General features: G+C 37.2%; 1 protein-coding gene across 1 annotated transcript; it reads right to left on the reverse strand.

Moving 5' to 3' along the window:
* Positions 1 to 306: 306 nt before the first annotated feature.
* Positions 307 to 3,037, reverse strand: LOC149278677 (dual specificity protein phosphatase 22-like). The gene is made up of 2 exons (XM_089501907.1): positions 2,912 to 3,037; positions 307 to 501 (listed from the first exon to the last, which is right to left on the reverse strand). Exons 1-2 carry the CDS (start codon positions 3,035 to 3,037, stop codon positions 307 to 309), a joined length of 321 nt encoding a protein of 106 aa, XP_089358033.1.
* Between the last annotated feature and the right edge of the window lie 17,259 nt (positions 3,038 to 20,296).

Genomic DNA, 20,296 nt, shown 5'->3' on the forward strand with positions numbered 1-20,296 from the left:
AAAAACAGTGCTTAACCACAAACAAAGCTTTCAAAAGACTCCTGTTTAAAAAAAGCACACCATATTTTAATGTGCCAGGATTCCTAGAAAACAAGATAGTAGTAGAAATGTCCCTCTTCCCTTCATACACCAGTCTGAAAACATTCTGCAAAATATCTGCTGTCATTAGCAGTAAATGGGAAATCGAGTGTTATTTTAAAATGGCAAATTCTGTGTGATCTTAAGACCTATCTAGTGCCAATCACCAACTTTGACCGGTGATCTTTGTAGAGTGTCAGACAGAAGATATAAACAAGAGGCATACATTTATGTCTCAGTGGTGTAGTTGCTGTAAGACATGGAAGAGAGTGGGGTTAGGTGGCTGCTCCATTGTCTTCCAGAACTCCCAGCACGCTGAGACTCCTCTTCCTCATGTTTCTTATATTTGGCAAGAAGTTGTTTGGCTTCTTCTTCATCAAGGAACGGGCTCTCACCGTAAGTCTCCTTAAGCCATTTCCGCAACTACAATTAAAAAAGAAAAAAAATAGTAAATTGCTTCAATTATGACAACTATGACAATACTTTCTTTTACCGACATTCTTCTTTAATTCTAATCAGGACCTGGGCAGATCCTGTTGTTGGACATTTGTGATCACATAAAACCTTGCTTTATAAGGCAACTTGCCTTAAGACATCTGAAGTCATCCTAAGCAGACACTAAATATTTAATATGAATATTTAAAAATAGGCATTCAACTTACTGAACTTACTTTCATGCCTTCCCATAGAAAAAAATAAAAGCTAGATGTTATATTACATGTTAGCTTATTATTTACAGTGACCTTCCTAAAAAGAATAAGTATTACCGTAACACCCAAGATGAGCTCAAAAAAAGTATCCTGTCCTCACTCGATTTCATTTGTATAAAAAGGGGCATCCAACAAAGCAGGCAGTAGTTAGTGGAATAAATGACAAGGATGTCAATGAATCATTATGGAGGACTGGAAAAACTAAACAGCTGGTCAGTCAGGAGTACAGTCTCCTTACCGGGACTGTCTTTGGCAACTGGTAGAGAGAGGAGCCAACATGGGAGGAGGTTGTGCTGGATTAGTATTTACAAATGGGGACTTGTTTTTAGATGCAACCTCTCCCTGCAGGAGAGTGTTTTGCTTCTAGCGATCATCAATCAATGTGGTTTAATATAAAAGGACATAGGTGGAGATATGTATGTTTGTTTGTTTGTGAGCATGAATGTCTGTGTATAAGTGTATCTGGGCATGGATGTCTATGTATAAGTGTATGTAAATATGAATGCCTATCTATGAAGTATGTGTGAGCATGAATGTCCAGCTATAAGTTTGTGAGCATGTATGTGTAAGTGGTGTCAGTGAGTATGAGTGTGTGTGTGTTAGCATGTATAAATTTGTGTAAGTAAGTTTACATTTGTGTGCTGGGGGAGGGGCAATGATACCAGAAACCATCTGTGTGGGGGGCAAAGACAACACAGATAAGATGTTTGGAGGTCAGGATAACACTCACAAACTGTTTGGGGGCAAAGGTGGCAGATGTTGCTTGGTGAAATTGGGGGCCCCCAGGCTATTTTCACACAGGGGCCCAATACACACCATTTAGGACCACACCTTTCACTATGTTATATCCATGTCTGGAATCCTATCTAGCATCAATGATAAACCACAAACATAGGTCACTCAATTCTTTACTATGTGAATGTCCACTAACATGAATCTCACTTATTCCTCAGAATACTGTATGTTTGAATATTTAAATACTATTATATAGGTTAATTAAGTAAAACCCATAATAATAATAATAATAATAATAATAATAATAATAATAATTTTGATATTCTGGTGAATGGTTTACATTCAGTATATTTTATTTTCAAGGCAATGGAGATAAGTATATTTGGAGAACTCAAACTAATACAAATTTGATGCAATTATATCATAGCTCTGCTTAAACACATTTTTTATTTTAACAAAAATCTTTAAAATCTTTGCTTTAGACCAGTCTCTACACCAATATATGCAGCTGTGGCCACAATGGGTTTTTATTTAGTCATCATCCTTCCCATCATCTGGTTGCAAATGCATTGTTCATTATTAAAAATGGTAAGGTCATAAAATATAAAACAAATTCATTAAAAAAAAAAAATTAAAAAAAAAAATCACATTTGTCCCAAAGTGAACCTTTAGAGCAGTTTTCTGCCACTGTACTTTATGCATGTAAGTAGTGAGAGGGCTTACTATGCACATGCATGACTCAAATGAAATAAGGAAGGACATGGAAAGTCCCCAAGTATTCATTTTTTTTTCTCTTCAAACCAAGCCAGAATAGTGTTGCAATTAGGAAACAACAAAAAGTGTTTCAATGTGAAACTTTACGGTTGAATGCATTATGGCCCTACAATTTTGACAATCTTCCAAAGATGTTCACAATTTTGAAACAGTGCTACAGAGTCACAGCAAGACTGAGATCAGGACCTTGGGCAACTCTAGGATATTCACCTATTTGTCTCTGAGCTAATCTAATGTTGCTTTGGCATTGTGCTTGAAGTGACTGCCCTGCAAGCATCAGTACTTTAGTTGAACAGGTCATTTTGGTGAGTAACACCATGGGCTCTGATTGATGATGGCTGCCCTGATTCTTTTGGCAATATATCAGAAGAACCTTAATATATAATGCTCAGCTGCCACGTGTTAATTAAAGCTTGACATTTCTACAGTGCATGAAAAGTATCATATGCTGTATTCAAAACATATTCTAAGATAACGATAATAAAGTTTTCACCCGCAAGCATTGAATTATCTAATCATGTTTTTCTCACTCATTTCAGACTTCTCTCATTTTCTGTTTTTCCTGCTGATTGTACCGTCACTGCTGTATTAACTCTTGTAGCATAGTCACTTACATGGTGAACATCATGTTTTTCAAAGTCCTCAAGCTGCTTCTGGAAGCCCATGTTGGGATTGGCGCACGTTCTTGCACCACGTACAGCAGAGAGGGCATCTTCCCATCCAAAGCTTGTGATTGTCATCACATAGGCAACTACTAAAGTTACACTTCTGGAAACTCCTGCCAAACTGAAAAGCAGATTCAAGGAATTAAAAGTACAAACTCATAAAAAAATGCCACCATTAGGATTATAAAAAACACTGTACACAGAACAAAGGTCAACACTATATGCCTTCACATTTATACAGTGATTCTCCTGACAATACAGATATATTTTGAAAAGACTCTGAGGTTCTACTTACTTTCTGTATCAATTTCTTTAATTAATTTTTCTATGAAATTATTTTAACTAAGTATACAAACACTATTTCATAGAATGGTCACACAGCAGACCCATCTATTAATCAGAGATAAATTAAGATACTATGTATGTGTAACCACAATTACAGATATCTACTGACTGTGGGGTGTTATTCAGTCACTCTTTAATCATGGTGCCAAGCATGTACCCTGGCCTAGAACAACCTAGTGGCAGTCCCCCTGAGGCAAAATGGATGATCAGACCCCCCCAGTGTCCCACTGCTCAATGGACCAGTTACAGGGGAAAAACTTGATCTCCTCAATGGCCCCATTTACACTATGGAGGCTCACGGCAGCATCCACAGATTTCAATAGAAGGTGCTGTGTACCTTTAGGACATATCATGGTGCTCCATGTCTTAAAGCCATGGCATGTCTTTTAATGTTGTGAAGACATCCACAGAGAATTTTGTTATGCCAGTATTTCAGATATATCTGCTACATGTATGCTCCAAGGTACATAACGTTTAATACATGCGGTTCTAGGATTCACTTACTCTTTACCATTGCCTATAAATGGTTTTGTGAAGGTTTCTGAATTGTTGAACACTAATATTTGATTTAATGGCATTACAGGGTAATGCAGGAATGGGTCACAGATTGTAAAACTTAACAATGCTGTTGGTTATGCCAGTGTCTGAGAGCCCATGGGGATGAGGGTACTAAAGGAGTAAGGTAGGTGGGAGAAAACATGGTTTCCATGTAGACAGTAATTATTGATCCATTGTAGTATTGAGGAAAACTTTTATACATTGCTATTTTATTATTTATTTTATCCAATGATCACTTTAATAGCAGTAGATGCAGGGAAAACAGACACAAAAGAACCCATTGAATCTTGTACATACTTGTACATTAACTGCATCCAACAAAAGAGACAAAATTCTGGGAGGAAAAAAATCCTAATATGATTTATCAGAAGAGGCATTTTAGCATGGTAAGGCAATGAAGATGTCATTTTATTTTATGGTTATACATATCAGCACCATGGACAGCAGTGGTGACATTTGGAGCAGTAAGCGGTGATTACTGAAAAGCACCTACGTTCATTTGGTCAGTGTTCCAAAAATACTTAAACAGATAATGTGATATATTTACCAATGCAGAACTAAAACCTGAACACATACAACACGAGAATTGAGAGCATTCACCAATGAAACCAATATGAAGCTTCAACTAACGTCTCCAGATAACTAGTCCAGTTTTGCCTTGATAAATATAGCTGAAAACTGTTTTGAGAAAACAGTTTTGGTTGCAAATTAAAAGAGCAAAATGTATAGATAAGAATGGATTGAACAGATATTGATATATTACCAATACTATGTGGTAGAACAATCCAATCACTTGTCTGCATGAATAAAAAGAGCACTTTTGTTTAACACAATATTTCCAAATGTCGCAGAAAAACATTTTTTTGGATGATACATACCAGTGAACTAAGCAGCCTTCCCCTTTCAGTCTGCACTCATGGATAAATGTTGTGCTTTCTTTAAAATGTTGTGTCCTGTAAGCCAATAAAGAAACATTAGCGTGTTAAAACAGATCATCGGGAATCAAGCTGGGTCAGCTGTCTTCAGGGTTAGACACGGGTTAGCTTAATCATCAGGGTAACTGGAACTCATCCTTGGTAGGTTAACAAGTAATGCAGTTGCAAGTCCTTCTCCTTTCCTGTTCCCCTATGGATCCCCACCTAATAATTTACTACTCACTTCTGACATTGTTCTGGTGAAGAAACTAGATTCAAAATCAGCTGTTGCTACATTCATATTCAAACAGGGTGGAGAATTCTTTACTCCATACCGCGTCTGTACTTCATACTTCAAAGTATAGCTAGTTGAGCTCCACCTGGCTTGTCAAGAGTAGATGAATGCAAGCCAAAGATAAGCCAACTCAAGGTCTTCTCTAATTTAGCTTTTTGACCCAAGCTAGTTACAACAGTTAAAAAAAAAAAAAGATCACATATTTAAGATCAGATTTTAAAAAAACATATGGGAAAAAAAACCTAAAATGTATGTCTACTTTATATCACCAATAATCTAATCATCTTTTCTTCGTGATTTGCATGATTACCCCTCCATTACTCCCTCCATTAGTTGGCTTTATAAAATGCAGAGTTAACACGATGAGATGTTTTTAAATTTGAATCATGATTGAACTATAAATAATGCAGGGACAATTAACCAATTTTGTAAAACTTGATGATATGTCATTAGGTATAATAAGGTTGCGTTTACACAGAAATCCTACTACACTTTCTTTGGCAAACATGCTTTAGTGAATCCGCTAAACTATTTTGTTCAGCCAACTTAAAACTAAATTACAAGGTGTAAGTTACCGTATTTGCTCGATTATAAGACGAGGTTTTTTCAGAGCAAATGCTCTGAAAAATACCCCTCGTCTTATAATCGGGGTCGTCTTATAATCAGACCTTAAATAGGTCTGACTATGAGACGACTCAGATCCAGATCCCCCGCAGCTGCAGGGGACCTGGATCCTCCTGTCTCCCCCCCCCCCCCGCCCCACTTACCGTTGCTTCTGAGGAGGTGTGGCTAGCAGCGGGGGTTGTCTGCGTCCATCGCGCAGACCTTCCCCGGCTGTCAGAGATCAGAGTTCCCCGCACCGGTGAATTCTCTCTGACAGTCGGGGAAGGTCTGCGCGATGGACGCAGACAACCCCCGCTGCTAGCCACACCTCCTTCCAGCTGCAGCATAAGTTGTCTACACGAATCGCGTAGACATCTACACGCTGCCCCGGCTACATGACAGGGGAGTCAGAAGCACCGGTAAGTTTGGGGGGGGGTGTTAAATGGGGGGCTTAAGGCATTTCTGGAGGCAGATTATTCTATGAAATGCCTTTTAACCCCCTTAATGTCACTCTGCCTCCAGAAATGCCTTTTTTTAACTCTCTATACGCCACTCTGCCTCCTGAAATGCCTTAAACCTCCCTATATGCCACTCTGCCCCATAATATGCCTTTTAACCCCCTTAATGCCAGAGTGACATATAGGGGTATAAGGCATTTCTGGAGGCAGAGTGGCACATAGGGGGTTAAAAGGCATATCATGGGGCACAGTGGCATTTAGAGGGTTAACAGGCATATCATGGGGCAGATGTGCATAACTGGGGGGGCAGGTTGGAAAATAGAAGGAAATAAAACCATAATATTTTTCTCAATCATAGCTTTTATTAAAAAAAATAGTTTACATGAAGTAACATTTACTAGTAAAACGTTTTTCCTATAGGGTCGTCTTATATTCAGGCTTTTTCTTTTTTTCCTAAATTAATATTCAGATTTGGGGGGTCGTCTTATAATCAGGGTCGTCTTATAATCGAGCAAGTACGGTAGTTATGGGCATTGACAACATAACGTACTGTGTTCTGGAAAGCGTAGAACACAGGACAGCTCTTAAAACTGCAGGAAATTTCAACATAGTATTCAGTCCTATGTGCAAAAATAAGCTATACTGGAACAAAAGCTGTAGTCTGGACTGTCTGAAGAATAACAAAAACATACAGATTTACTTGATAATAAACCTTCTCAGTTTCTGTTTACTTTCTTCTTTGATCTCTGGTTTAGTTTCATTTGGAAAAAAAAAACATTTCATCGTGCCAATCTGAGATTTCAGTTTTACCCACACAAAACATTCGGTGGTGTTACTAAATTATACGTAGTAAACAGTAGATGTAGCTTCTCTATTTTAGTATAAAGTGTGATTATTTTAAAGTTGCTCTTATCACCATAGCAACTAGTAGAATTGTCCAAGAAACAAGAAGATTTCATTAGTTGCTATATCGATAAAACCATTTATGTCGAGCAAAGAATCACAGCTTCCCATCTCCTGGACCAGAAATAGAGAACTTTATTCATTAAATCAAAGCAGTGATGTGTGACAAAAACCCTATACACTAAAATGCAGCAGTGCTAAGGTCCTCATCTAGGGGGAACTGCTTACCACACTTGTTACTAACAGTGTTCTCTGTACACAGTAAAATACATACCGCAGCATACCTCGTCAGTAAGCATTATTCTTTAGCATGCTAACCATGTTAGTGTCAGTTCTCTGTAATAACCGTGCAGCATGGGCTGCTGTAACGTTCAGGGGATGTCATTTCTTAGTAATATTTAGAAGAATGCATTACCATTAAAGCTAGGATTAAAGGACTATCTTTCTATCTATAATTATTTCTTGATCGCTAAAATTATTCAGCAAGGGGGGTCCATACATCCTTCGCGTTATGACAATGTTGCTAAATATGGACCAACACAGACTGATAGACAAGTAGACGGATTCTGGATGAAATCTGGTTGCCATGGTGACTGGGGGGGTGTGCTGGCAAAAAAAAAAAGAACGGTATGAAGTGCACAAATGTCTTAAGGCCACCAAGTTGAAAAACACTTACAATTAATAAATATTCATATTTTGTACACTGCTTTAATAATTTCAATGAGAGTGCTACTGAGAATGTTCAAGACGCTTAGATACAAATGCTTCCTGTAGAGACAGGGGAGGAGGAACATGAGTCAGAAGACTAAGTTGTCTAACCATGCATGCTTCATTTTGTCCATGTCCTATATTCAGAAAAATTCCGTTAGGGGAATCATCCTAGCACCACCAAAACGGAAGGTTTCTTTTTCCATTATATATAGTCCTTGTATGAACTGATTTGTAATTTCTGGTCAGCTATCATAGACCAGCCATGGGACCAGTCAAGTCCATTATTCAGAATAATTCCGTTAGGGGAATCATCCTAGCACCACCAAAACAGAAGCTTTCTTTTTGCATTATATATAGTCCTTGTATGAACCGATTTATAATTTCTGGTCAGCTATCATGGACAGACTCCCAGGAAATAGCATTTTAATGCACCATTTTAATAACACCTTCAAAAGCTTGAAAATCTGGGAGCCATGAGATTTCTCAAGAAAAGTAAGGCGTCAAATGTGAAAATCTAACAGCCAGGGGACCTGTCAAGTCTTGGCATAGCCCACATCTGGATCATGTATCCTTGCAGTCAGCAAACTAAATTCATTGAGAATATACATTGTACTTCAAGGAATTCTCCAACCTTTCTATGATGCTCAAGCTGGAGCAAAGAGTGCGGAGGTGTGGGGAACGCAATACATGGGGGGGGGGATATACAGTAAATTCTGGTTTAGAGCGGGAAATTTAAACTGCTATTTTTGCAGCAAACAAGTGTAGACTTAACGGAATTATGTGCTTCACCGAGCATTACTCATCAAAGTAACCCGCCACTCGCTCGACTCTAAACTGTTACATTACAGAAGGGAGACAGTTGTTGAAAGGCCTTGTAAGAGGAATATATAAAAAATTATTATTCTTAGGATTTGCTTAGAATACACAAGTCAAATAAAATATAAAAAATATCAAGCTCTCTCATATATATATATATATATATATATATATATATATATATATATATATATATATATATATATATATATATATATATTGGAACACAGGACTGATGGTTGCGGATACAGGGCCTTTGTACATGTTCCATTAAATCAGCCGTTTCCAGCTACAAATAGTCTTTTACGACATTAACGTCTACACTGTATTTCTGATCCATTTGATTATTTTAATGGACAAATTATGCTTTTCTTTCAAAAACAAGGAGATTTCTAAGTGACCCCAAACCTTTGAACTGTAGTGTATATATAATAGTTTGTGGCAAATATGCCTATTATAAATTAATTTGAATGGATCAATAAAATCCATAATACGATAAGATTAAAGTTATTGGGTACCAGCACCTAATTTGAAACCATAGATGAAGGTATAGCACAAAAAGTGTGGAAAACTTTAAATGCATTTATATAGATTCCTCTATAAATTAACACACATTTAGCTATAAAAAGCTGCCAATATGGCAAATACGTATCTATTTTTTTCCCATCCGTAAAAACCATTGCCTAAGGTTATTTGGTGTAATTAGTAAAGCATGACATAAGTTGTTGAAGAATCTTCAGTGATGCTCTGCTGAGCACAACCTAAAGGAAAAGTGCTCATTTATTGTGTATAGAATATTAGGGTCTGTAGTATTCCTTTAGATTATAACACAAAACCCTACCATGATGCCCCAGCTAGCAATTTAGAAAGGTAGCCTAATTTTAGTTTCCATTTGCTTCTAGATTGGGAATTCCCCATGCAATCACCTTTACTTACTTTCTTTCTCAAATAGGAAAATGATTGTACTCTTTCTAGTATTAAATTTGTCTATTTCTATTAATAGGATTGCCACCATAAATTAAATAGACAATTACCAATGTTCAAAACTGGACCAGCACTCAGCAATCACATGGCCATTCTTCAAGGATCCATGATGAAAACTCTGTTATTGCTTCATTGTCAGTGCAAACCCAGTAGCATTTCAGTAAGAGACAGTCAAGAATCTGCTTGAGCAATACTGGGATGCTCTATCAAGTAAACAATCTTACATGATATTAAGCAAAGTTGACAGGGACATTTATTTTCCATCACATGCACCAAATGCCCTCCTGGGCCCTTCACGCCTGCGCCTTTTATGTGCTTTTCTCACCTCTCGCTTAAATTGCCCTGGCATATGGCTGGTGGTGGAAGGGTCATTTTGTTTTTTTAATCACTGAAGATTAGATTCTAATGATGGTGCTATATAAATCAATAAATAATAAATCTAATTAAAAAGAATAACCCTGACATATACGAATCCAAGAGACACAGCAAGATTACAAAGGAAGCAAAACAATTACTTACAAGTTCTGATGTGGTGAATCGGATGCTGGAATGCAGAGATATTTCATACCCTGTGTAGACAATTCAAAGATGCATTAATAAAAATATACACACATATATACATACATGGAACATACATAAATACTTACTATTTCACCATAAACAAGGCGGAAAAAAAAATCTATGTAGAATTTAGGAGCCAGACAGAAGCCAGAAAAAGGATGCTTCCATAGAGATCCAATAGCACAGACCAAAAGCACTAGAGTTTTAGATGCCATAGCCACCAGTCCACTGGGATTTGTATTTGTACAGAAACTGTGTCTAGTAATGCCTATAGCAATCTAATTATAGGTTTTCTATAGCGTAATTGTAAATGTTCCTAGTCTGAAATATAATTGTTTACTTTGCCTACATAGAAAAAAGATTTGATTCAGAATTTGGTCATTTAGCTACAGTTTATAATCACTCACGTAAAGCCATTTACTTTTAGAAACAACAAAGTTCCAAATGATCGCATAATGTACTCATATTGAGTTTGCCCATACTTACCTTTTACAGTCTAATACGTGGAACAATGGCAACATAGTAATTTAAATTGAAAAAAGAAAAGGGAAAAAGATCATGTTCAATCCTGCCGTTTATCCAGAAAAAAAGCAAAAAAAAGGGATTTTCCAAGGTGACAGAAGTACTTCCTGATTCCAAAATGATAATTTGATTTCTCACTGAATCAGTCCCATATATTGACCTTTGCTACTTTTTTAAAAAAAATATTGCCTTAAAGTTGCAACCTAGCGGTCTGAAATCATTTAAAAATAAATAAAAAATTTATCAGCCATTAATTCTCTCATTAGTACAAAACTACTCGATCATCGCCAATCTTTCTCAATCTATTGAAAAATATATTCTTTTCCTGCCTACCTCTTTAAACTCCTTTCTGGCCAAACAGCTCACAAGCTAACCAGACAAAACAAACAAGCAAACCTGGTATACAAGAGAATTTTATATAATATATATATATATATATATATATATATATATATATATACTGCTATAATGATCCTTCCTGGCAATTTACTCCTAAATCATCAAGTAGTATTATGAAAAAATAACCCAGAAATCTAAAAGTATTGTAATCCAATGACCTGTACGTTCCCTCACTTTGTTACCCTAATGCCATTATTCACATCCTTTGCACACTTGACATCATTGAAAGTCTTCCATCAGACTTTCTGCCTCATACGCAGCTTTCAAAACCTCTTTGAAAACCCACCTGTCCGGGAAGCGTACAACATTCCTTCCCAGTACTCCCAACCATCATCATAATCAAGCCATCTGAACAATCAACAGCTTCAACACATCATCGGAACCGGATCAACTCACCCCCATCCAAGCCGTCCTCTCCTATTGTCTCACTCCCCCCTCAACCACCGACTAGATTGTAAGCACGCAGGAGCAGGGCCCTCTTTGCACCAGTTTGTTACTGTATGTGTTTTTGTATGTGAGATTGTTCTACTGACTGTAACAGCGCTGCATAATCTGCCGGCACTTTATAAATAAATGTAATGTAATAAAGTCAATCCCAGAACTGCCCCCAGGATTTCAGGAACCCTGAAATCCTTTTTTTTTTTTAAAAATCATTATTGATTTTAAAAGTTAACTTTATGTTAGCTTTATATACTTCTCGTTTGTGTTTTACGAAACCAAAGCAACTTTTGCTCTTTTAATAGAAGAAAAAAAAGTTTATCTGTGTTTATTAGAAAAAAAGAAAATCCCATTGTTTTAATGCATTCCAAAGATTATGGTCTTTTTCTCATAGCGAAAGATCAAAGAATAGCTACACTGTCCTACACCCTCCAAGCTACATCTCAAGAGTGTTGTATACGCCGCTACAGCCTAGTAGGTTTTTACATTCATCAAGTCTGCAAATGTGGATGGATTTTCAGTAATTATTATTTTTATACGACCCTGAAGTTCTAATCTAGTTTATAATTAGAAAGCAAGTTTAAAGCACAAGCAGCTGTGTTATATGAAACATGAAAGCTAAATTGCGAGAGGAGAGAAAAAGTGGCATATGCGAAACATGCTGAGCTATAACGAGAGCTTTTGTTTCACATGAAAAACAGGTGTTGTGAAAGAAGAATCTGTTCAGCAGCTGTGAGTTTTGCAATTGTTGAAACCCAACTTGGACAAGAAGGATAATGCTGCAGTCAACAGGAACAATATTAGCAAACATGGCATGTCTGGTTAAAGGCTCAATAGAACAATATGTGCAACTCTCTACTGGATGAAGCGTACTCGGAAAAAAATAAATAAATATATACATCCGTTTCTCTACAAATACATATATATTTATATTTTTTTATCTTATAAAAATGTCTGTAAGATAAGCTGCATTGCTTAGCCACATATTTTGCATTTTTCAATGTTATAGTTATGGATTTTGGTAATGAAACCCACATCATTTCCATATATTAACAGTCACGACTTGGCATTTAAAGAAATTCTTAAATATGCCAAACTAGTTATATAAGAGGTGTCATTGCCTGCGAATTTAGTGACATGACTTATCTACAGCTTGCCTACATTACAATAAATAAAATATGACAATGTTAAGTGTTCTAGTCCGATATAACCTATTTACAAATAGATAAGTGTTTTTGTAACGGCACACTAAAAAGTTGATTTTATTTCTATTTTCATGACGTTTAAGCAGAGCATTTAGCAGAGTTCATGTTTCCCTACTATATGAAAATTACACCATCGCAATATTTTGGCAGTGTTGGACTTATCACTGGGATCCAGATGTCCAGCCATGTCTCGTTGAATATTAAATCTGGCAAAATGATAGCTTAATTGGTTAACTGAAGTATTAAAGCATTCAAAACTATCTAGGTATTGTCTAAAACAGAGTACACTTGAGTTTAGCTATAAAAAGGTCTCATCGTCTAATTTTTGTTTTCTAAATGTTCTGTTTTTAGGTACACCCTGGTAGGTATTTCCAGTACAAAGTTACTATTTTTAATTATAAGACAACTATATCTTACTGATGCTATGGAGGACAAAATGTTTGCAGAATTGGAGATTTGTGGTTTTTAATTAACAAAAAATGCATTTAAAGTAAATACTGGTTCATATAATGAGTCTTAAGCAGCAAAGATGTAACTAACTAGTCAAGGAAAGGAAAGGAACAGCAATGGTTATTTTGGTACAAAAGGAGAATTGATCAATAACAAAATGGTTGGAAAGTGGACTATATCTAAGTCTAGATCTATGGAAGAGTATTTTATTTAAAAACATAAAATTTTACAGCAGATAAAACCAGCAATCTAATTATCATTATCTAATTATGAGTCAGCTCATCTAGTTGTTTTTACTATTGTAAAGACTTAAACCTTAATCAGTCCTTAGTCTCATCTTAGGTTCAGAATAACCTTATGCCTATTCAATGCATGTTTTACCTTCTTATTAAAGTAAAACTTTCTGGACATTAGATACACATTTGTGTATTCAGTCATTGCAGATTCAAGTGGGTATTTACTGCTGCTAAAGTATATTTGAAATATAAACCAAAATTGTGCAATGTAAGGAACGTATATAAGACTTTATCCAGTGACCCAAAAGACTACACATAATGGCATTTAAACTATAATATATAATTAACACATGGTATTAAATAATACGTATTTTGAAGCAGCTGTCAAACATGTTTTAAATATAATGGATATATTGTTAGGAAAGTGTTTTGGGTTTTTTCTTTCTGTTCTTGGTCTGTATGGTCTGTAACCGCTTACAGAACCAAAACACATGGAAAAAACTTACTTTTTCTGCATGCGCTTGCGTTTCATAGAAATCTGATTTTTTGAGAAATTTTACTAAACTCTCGCTTGTTTCAAATCTTGCTAATCGTGAAATCCTATAACTTGCTCTAGTTTTGTAAGCTCTCGCTGTATCGGTTTAACTGATTTTAGTTTCAGGAGAGACAACAAAGACCTAGTTTTGGTGGTTAGGAATTAACTTGATATAGAATATTTTGATTATTTTAATATAATTGCCCTTGCCTATTAAAGCAAGTACCAAAATTCCCATGTTCCAAAAACTCATATCCGAAACCAGGTTAACACAAATTATTATTCAGCAATATAGACGCACGAAATTAAAATAAAGTATGAAGACGGCACCATCTTCTGTGTACGATTCATCATTCTTGTGATGCAAAGATGAATCATTTAAGGGTTAACAAAATGTTGATCTTTCACAATAGCAAGATTTCTACTGAGATAGCAGAATCATGGCGTTTAAATCAGCCAGTGCAGTTATGGTATATTTTCTGCCCTCACTCATAAGTGTAAGTCTGATACATAACAACAGCAGATACCAAAATAGAAGTCCAATACATACTGTTAAGTCATCGATACAAAAATAAATAAAATCCCACATGAAGCACAAGAAATGCTGGTAATTTGCTGTGATGCATGGTTTTCTGATAAAAAACCCCAGAAAGATTAGTCATGCCTATACATGCTGGTAAAAAATAATTATAAAAATGTAATGGAGGTCTCTGCCCCAACTTGTTGTTACTGGATGCCTTACTTGCAAAGCTCAACTTTTTCTCAAAACTCCATGTTTTATAATTAACGTATCAAAGCTTCCATTAACTCACTGCTGTACTATACAATTTGGGCTTCTCAGCACAATTGGGATTTTCTATACTGGTGCAGGCATCAGAACATAAGAGGAAAGTTAGATGTCTCCCAAGCATAAATGTAATGGCCAATATGTTGAAATATACTACTATAATGCATTTGATCGCTTCTAAAACCTTTAATAATAATGTAAACTTCTTTATGCAATGTTTAGTAATAGTTTCAATCAAACCATAATGCATCTTCCAAAAGGTCTCTAAATGCATGATCACTTACACAACCTGTTCCTTCTTTTTGCTCCTTTCAAAATAACTTTTTTTTATTTCACTCTATCACATCACCCTTTCCTCTAACAAACAATTAATTGTAAGTGCACAAGCCTTTAATATGTTAAAAATACATTTTGGACTTCCTTTAATTTTATTTTATTGCTGAGCAAGGTAATATAGAAAAAGGTGAAGAATAAGATGGAAAGCTAAACAACTAAAAGTAATCTTTTCCTCCCAATATTGCAAATACAAAAACACATGTTTAGAAAAACTGTAAAGGCTATAAGTGTTACATTTACTGAACATCATTATTATAAGAAAATTCTGCCAGCTATGTTATAATTGCATGTATACATTCAAATTTGGGATATGTAGGGTCACGGAAAACTAAACAAAATAAAAAATTTACAGAATAAAAAAACTCAAGTTTAGTGCATTTCAAAATGTCAAAATGGAAGATTTCCAAGAAAACCACTTACGACATATTTTTACCCTAGGGTTAACCCGAAAGTTTAATCTGTTTAGCTATATGCAAATAGTGTGTCTTCACCACCTGGCCAGTCTTTTCAAGATTGTCAAATGTTGTTTGACTTTTACCGTCAACAGGGCGACTGAAATAGCCTTTTTTCAAGGACATTTTTATTTCAGAGTACGTGTCTGCCGTATGACAACAGTCAGTGGTTCTTGGTAATGTTGTGGACATACTGAAAGTCTCAAGAGCTGGGGGGGGGGGCATTTTGATAGTTCTCCATCTGTTGAAGCTGCTTTACAAGACTGTTTGGGTTACTTTACCCTAAAGCTGACTCATGAAAAAAAGATAAAGCAATCAGATGTGAAGAATATAATAATGTCTTTATTTTATTGATACAATGAGAGGGGTTTGGGTTTCATGTGCTACACTTTTTGGTGGCAGAGACAAATGGGACCCAGCTAGGGTTGCCACCTGGCCAGTATTTCCAGCACCCGGCCGACTCTGTGTTTTTCTGCAGCGCTATGTCTATGTGCCGGTGCCGCGTTTGTGGCTGTACCTGAGGCTGATCACTGGGAGGAAGTGTTGTTTCATTTCATGAAGTCACTTCCCCCAGCGGCGCTTTGGGGTCTGGCAGCATCCGCGGACCGGCCGGCCTGTGTAAACTCGCTCTCTGTGGAGGAAAAAGCCTTATGTCCCTACTCCTGCCTGCATACATAGGAGGTGTTTAAATGTTTGCATTTGCGCTATTTGGGGAAGTTGTCAGGTGTATTTGATTTTACTCTTTGAATGTTTTTGTTTGTGTGATTTAGGAAAATTTCCTCTGCATATGTATCGTATCTCTCATATCACTTCCTGTGATGTCACGCATGTATCATTAATTATGCAGATTAGCATGGCCGGTATTTTTTTTGCAAGAAAGGTGGCAACCCTAGAGCCAGCAGGTATAATGTCAGTTCTGTTCACATACTGCAAATGTTGTAGGCACTAAAAAATTATTTTTGCTGTGTTAGCTGAGCCAAAGGATTAGCATCAATTGTGCTACCTTCTTCCTTTACTCCCAATGGGAACTACAGGTAAAATTATGCGAAGAAGTGCACATTTAAAAATGTCTTTTAAATATGGATATTAGCAAAAAAAACTAAAACAAAAAACCTCAAATCTTAAATAAAATGTAAAAATAAAATAATAAAATAAAATGATAACACATTTTTTCTCCTGGGCAAGTTCAGAGTTTAGCTTCAGGGTTGATGATCGACAGATATATGCATCTTAACCCCAATATACCTTTTTCTTCAAGTTATGTGGCTTTTGACTTCACATTTGATAAGACTCCAATAATTAGTAAAATTAGTAAAATAAGCTCCCTCAGCAAAAGACAGAAGAGGTTCATGACACTAGGGCCAGTTGAGGTATGATGTGTTTGATCCATGCAGGACAATCCATGGAATATGTTTACATAAACATTGGAGGAATCTCTCTACTTCAGCAAGATAATAGAACATGCATGTTTATATCTCCACGGCATGAGTGATGCTAGATTACTGGCAGGCCCATGAATCTAGAAAGTTGGCATGTTAAACTGAGCAGAATGATCATGTAAACCTTGTGACAAACCATTAAGATAGAAATCCAGGGGTTCTGTATGTCAATGACTGTCTCTAACATCATCATTTACAATCATATGGCATATCACAAATACAGTTCTGTACAACATAGCCTTTAACAAAATTACGTCATGTCTAGGGCTGCAATCAACGATTATTTTCATACATTAGTTGGCCGATTATTTTTTCCATTAATCGGATAAAAAAACAATATGCAAATGTTTAATTTATTTTAAATCATTTAATGAACAAACTGGGTGTTAAAAAAAAAAACAAAACAAAAAAACAGCAGAATAAAAAACTTAAAATTGACATTAACATGTCATTGTACTCTACACAACACTTATCTTTATCACAATGGAATTTCTCTAACTGCCTTCTTATTTTAATTTCCTATATTTAAATGAACAAGAACCCAAACACACTATTTAGCAAACTAGGTTTTATACCTCAAAAAAGTCTTAGTAGTAAACAATTTTTTCATATTTAATAAAAAACTATGATTGAGAAGAATGCATTTCTTGTTATTTCCTGTTATTTGCCAACCTGCCCCCCAGTTATGCCAATCTAACCTCAGGCTTGCCACTGTGCCCCCGATATGCCTTATACCACCTAATATGCCTTATACCCCCCCTATAAGCCACTAATAGGCCACTGTACCCCCTGATATGCCTTATACCCCTCTATATGCCACTCCACCCCCATGTATGCCTTATGCCCTCCTGATATGCCTTATATCCCCTATATGCCACTCTGCCCCGATACGCCTTACAGCCCGATATGCCACTCTGCCCCCCTAATATGCCTTATACACCCCTAATACACCACTCTGCCCCACCCCCGACTCCCTGGTGTCTAGTGGCAGCAGCCGGTGGGTGTCAGATAAACCTCCGCAGCTGGCTAGCACTTTCGCTGGAGCTTCTATGACCGAGAACCCGAAGGCCATGTGACACCAGTGCTCCATCATAGAAGCCCCAGTGGAAGTGAAGGGCAGTAGCGGAAGATTGTCACCGAGGGTGTTTGTCTAGTCGATGTGGCCAAGATTACAGAGATCGTGCACACACAGATGGCTAATATGCAGCTGCCTGAAAACATGCAAAAACTAGAAACTAAAAAAAAAAAAAAATGCTAATAATGGCAATAACATAATCACATGAGTTCCCCTTTAAGCCTCCCTTTCAAGGTTTATAACCCAACATTGAGAATGCAATACAATACAAAAAATATGCATAGGTGGTGCTAAAAGAGTTATAAATCTACCACATACACATTCCGCAAAGGCATGTTCTCAAAAACGTGCTACATTGAATTAGAAGTCAGTCAAATGGTTTGCAAGAGCCAGGGCACAGGGTGGACGTAAATATGAAGAATAAGTCAGTGCTTACCTCTAGCATAGGTCTGGCACTGTCATGTATTGATAGAACGTGAGTAATGTTATTCTTCTGTAGTTGTTCAATATCCCGAGCATCTGCAATGACATTATACAGACAAAAACTATTAGTGTGGTATCTACCAAACAAATCAATACAACATTAATATATATGTATATAGTACAACACTCTACACTTTGTGTTTTATTGATGGCTTACTTTTAATATTTCAGACTTTACCCTATGATATCGTTGGCTCAACTAATTCACATCATAAAGATGATACTTTGGATGCTTTTTTCTGAGTGGAAATATTACATTCCCATATTACCGTATTTGCTCGATTATAAGACGACCCTGATTATAAGACGACCCCCCAAAATCTGAATATTAACTTAGGAAAAAAAGAAAAAGCCTGAATATAAGACGACCCTAAAGGAAAAAAGTTTTACCAGTAAATGTTAATTCATGTAAACTATTTTTTTAAATAAAAGCTATGATTGAGAAAAAAAAAAATTTTGTTTTCATTTCCTTGTATTTTCCAACCTGTCCCCCAGTTACGCACATCTGCCCCCAGGCTTGCCACACCAATATGGCACTGTGGCCCATGATATGCCTTTTAACCCTCTATATGCCACTGTGCCCCATGGTATGCCTTTTGACCCCCTATGTGCCACTCTGCCTCCAGAAATGCTTTATACCCCTATATCCCATTCTGGCATTTAGGGGGTTAAAATGCATATTATGGGGCAGAGTGGCATATAGGGAGGTATAAGGCATTCCAGGAGGCAGACTGGCATTAAGGGAGTTAAAAGGCATTGTATAGAGCACTCTGCCTCCAGAAATGCCTTATACCCCTATATGCCACTCTGGGTATACCAGGGCTCGACAAATCCCAGGCGCCAGGGCGACAGAGAATTTTGTCCTGGCGCCTAGGTTTTGTCAGCCTCTTACATCCATAAAAAAATGTGGATGTAAGAGGCTGAGTAACCACACGGGGGCGCTGCTGCTGCTGTCTGCCCAGGAGTCTGGACAGACAGCACAGCCACTCAGAGCCCGCCCCCGAGCCTGAGATCACTCCCACGGAGTGATCCTGTAGGCTGAAAACACGGTTGCTGGAAAACCAGCAATCGTGTTATCAGCTGCCACAGGCAGCACCCCCCTGCTGCCTGATCGCTCCATGAGAGCAACAGTGCAGCGTTAACCCCTACAATGCCGCGATCGTGGCATTTAGGGGTTAATTCCCGTTTTGTACGGGGCTCTGCTGCTGGTGGTCTGCCTGGAAGCCCAGGCAGACCAGCAACAGCAAAAACGAGCCCCCACAAGTCCTTTGATGATTCATGTAGGCATGGAAGCCTACAGCAGTCATCAAAGACTCCCCTCCCTGCAATGGCTGGTCTATAGACCAGGCAGCTTCAGGGACAGGGGAGAAGGTTCTTTGGTCTCCACACGAGTGTGGACACCAGCCCCAACACCCCCCGGCTGCCTGATCGCTCCATGAGAGCGACAGTGCAGCGTTAACCCCTTCAATGCCACACTTGTGTATGACACATTCGTGGCATTGCAGGGGTTAACATTTTTCCCCACAAGCTTGTGGGGACTAAATATCAGTCAATGCTGGGCTCCAATGGAACATCAGCATCGAAAGAGTTAAAAAAAAAAATTATTAATAATAAAAAAAAAACAGCACTGACCTGAAAGTCCAGGGTGCTTCCAGGTCAAACGCTGTGAGTTTAGTAAGTGGGCTGATGATGATCCGATCACTCCTAACCAACTGTTAGTTTAAAAAAATCCTGGCTCCTAACTTTTTTACCTGGCGCCTAGATTCACAACAAATTTGTCAAGCCCTGGGGTATACATTACATTTTTTTCCAGTAATCAGCGATCGTTG

The sequence above is a fragment of the Sceloporus occidentalis genome, unplaced genomic scaffold (assembly GCF_023333645.1).
Source record: "Sceloporus occidentalis isolate IW3139 unplaced genomic scaffold, rSceOcc1.0.p SCAF_186, whole genome shotgun sequence".
NCBI lineage: Eukaryota > Metazoa > Chordata > Lepidosauria > Squamata > Phrynosomatidae > Sceloporus > Sceloporus occidentalis.

Coding starts and splice junctions, on each gene's coding strand:
- LOC149278677 (XM_089501907.1), bottom strand. CDS start 3,037: ATGACAATCACAAGCTTTGGATGGGAAGATGCCCTCTCTGCTGTACGT. Junction 502..2,911: donor AAAAACATGATGTTCACCAT/GTAAGTGACTAT, acceptor TTTTAATTGTAG/TTGCGGAAATGGCTTAAGGA.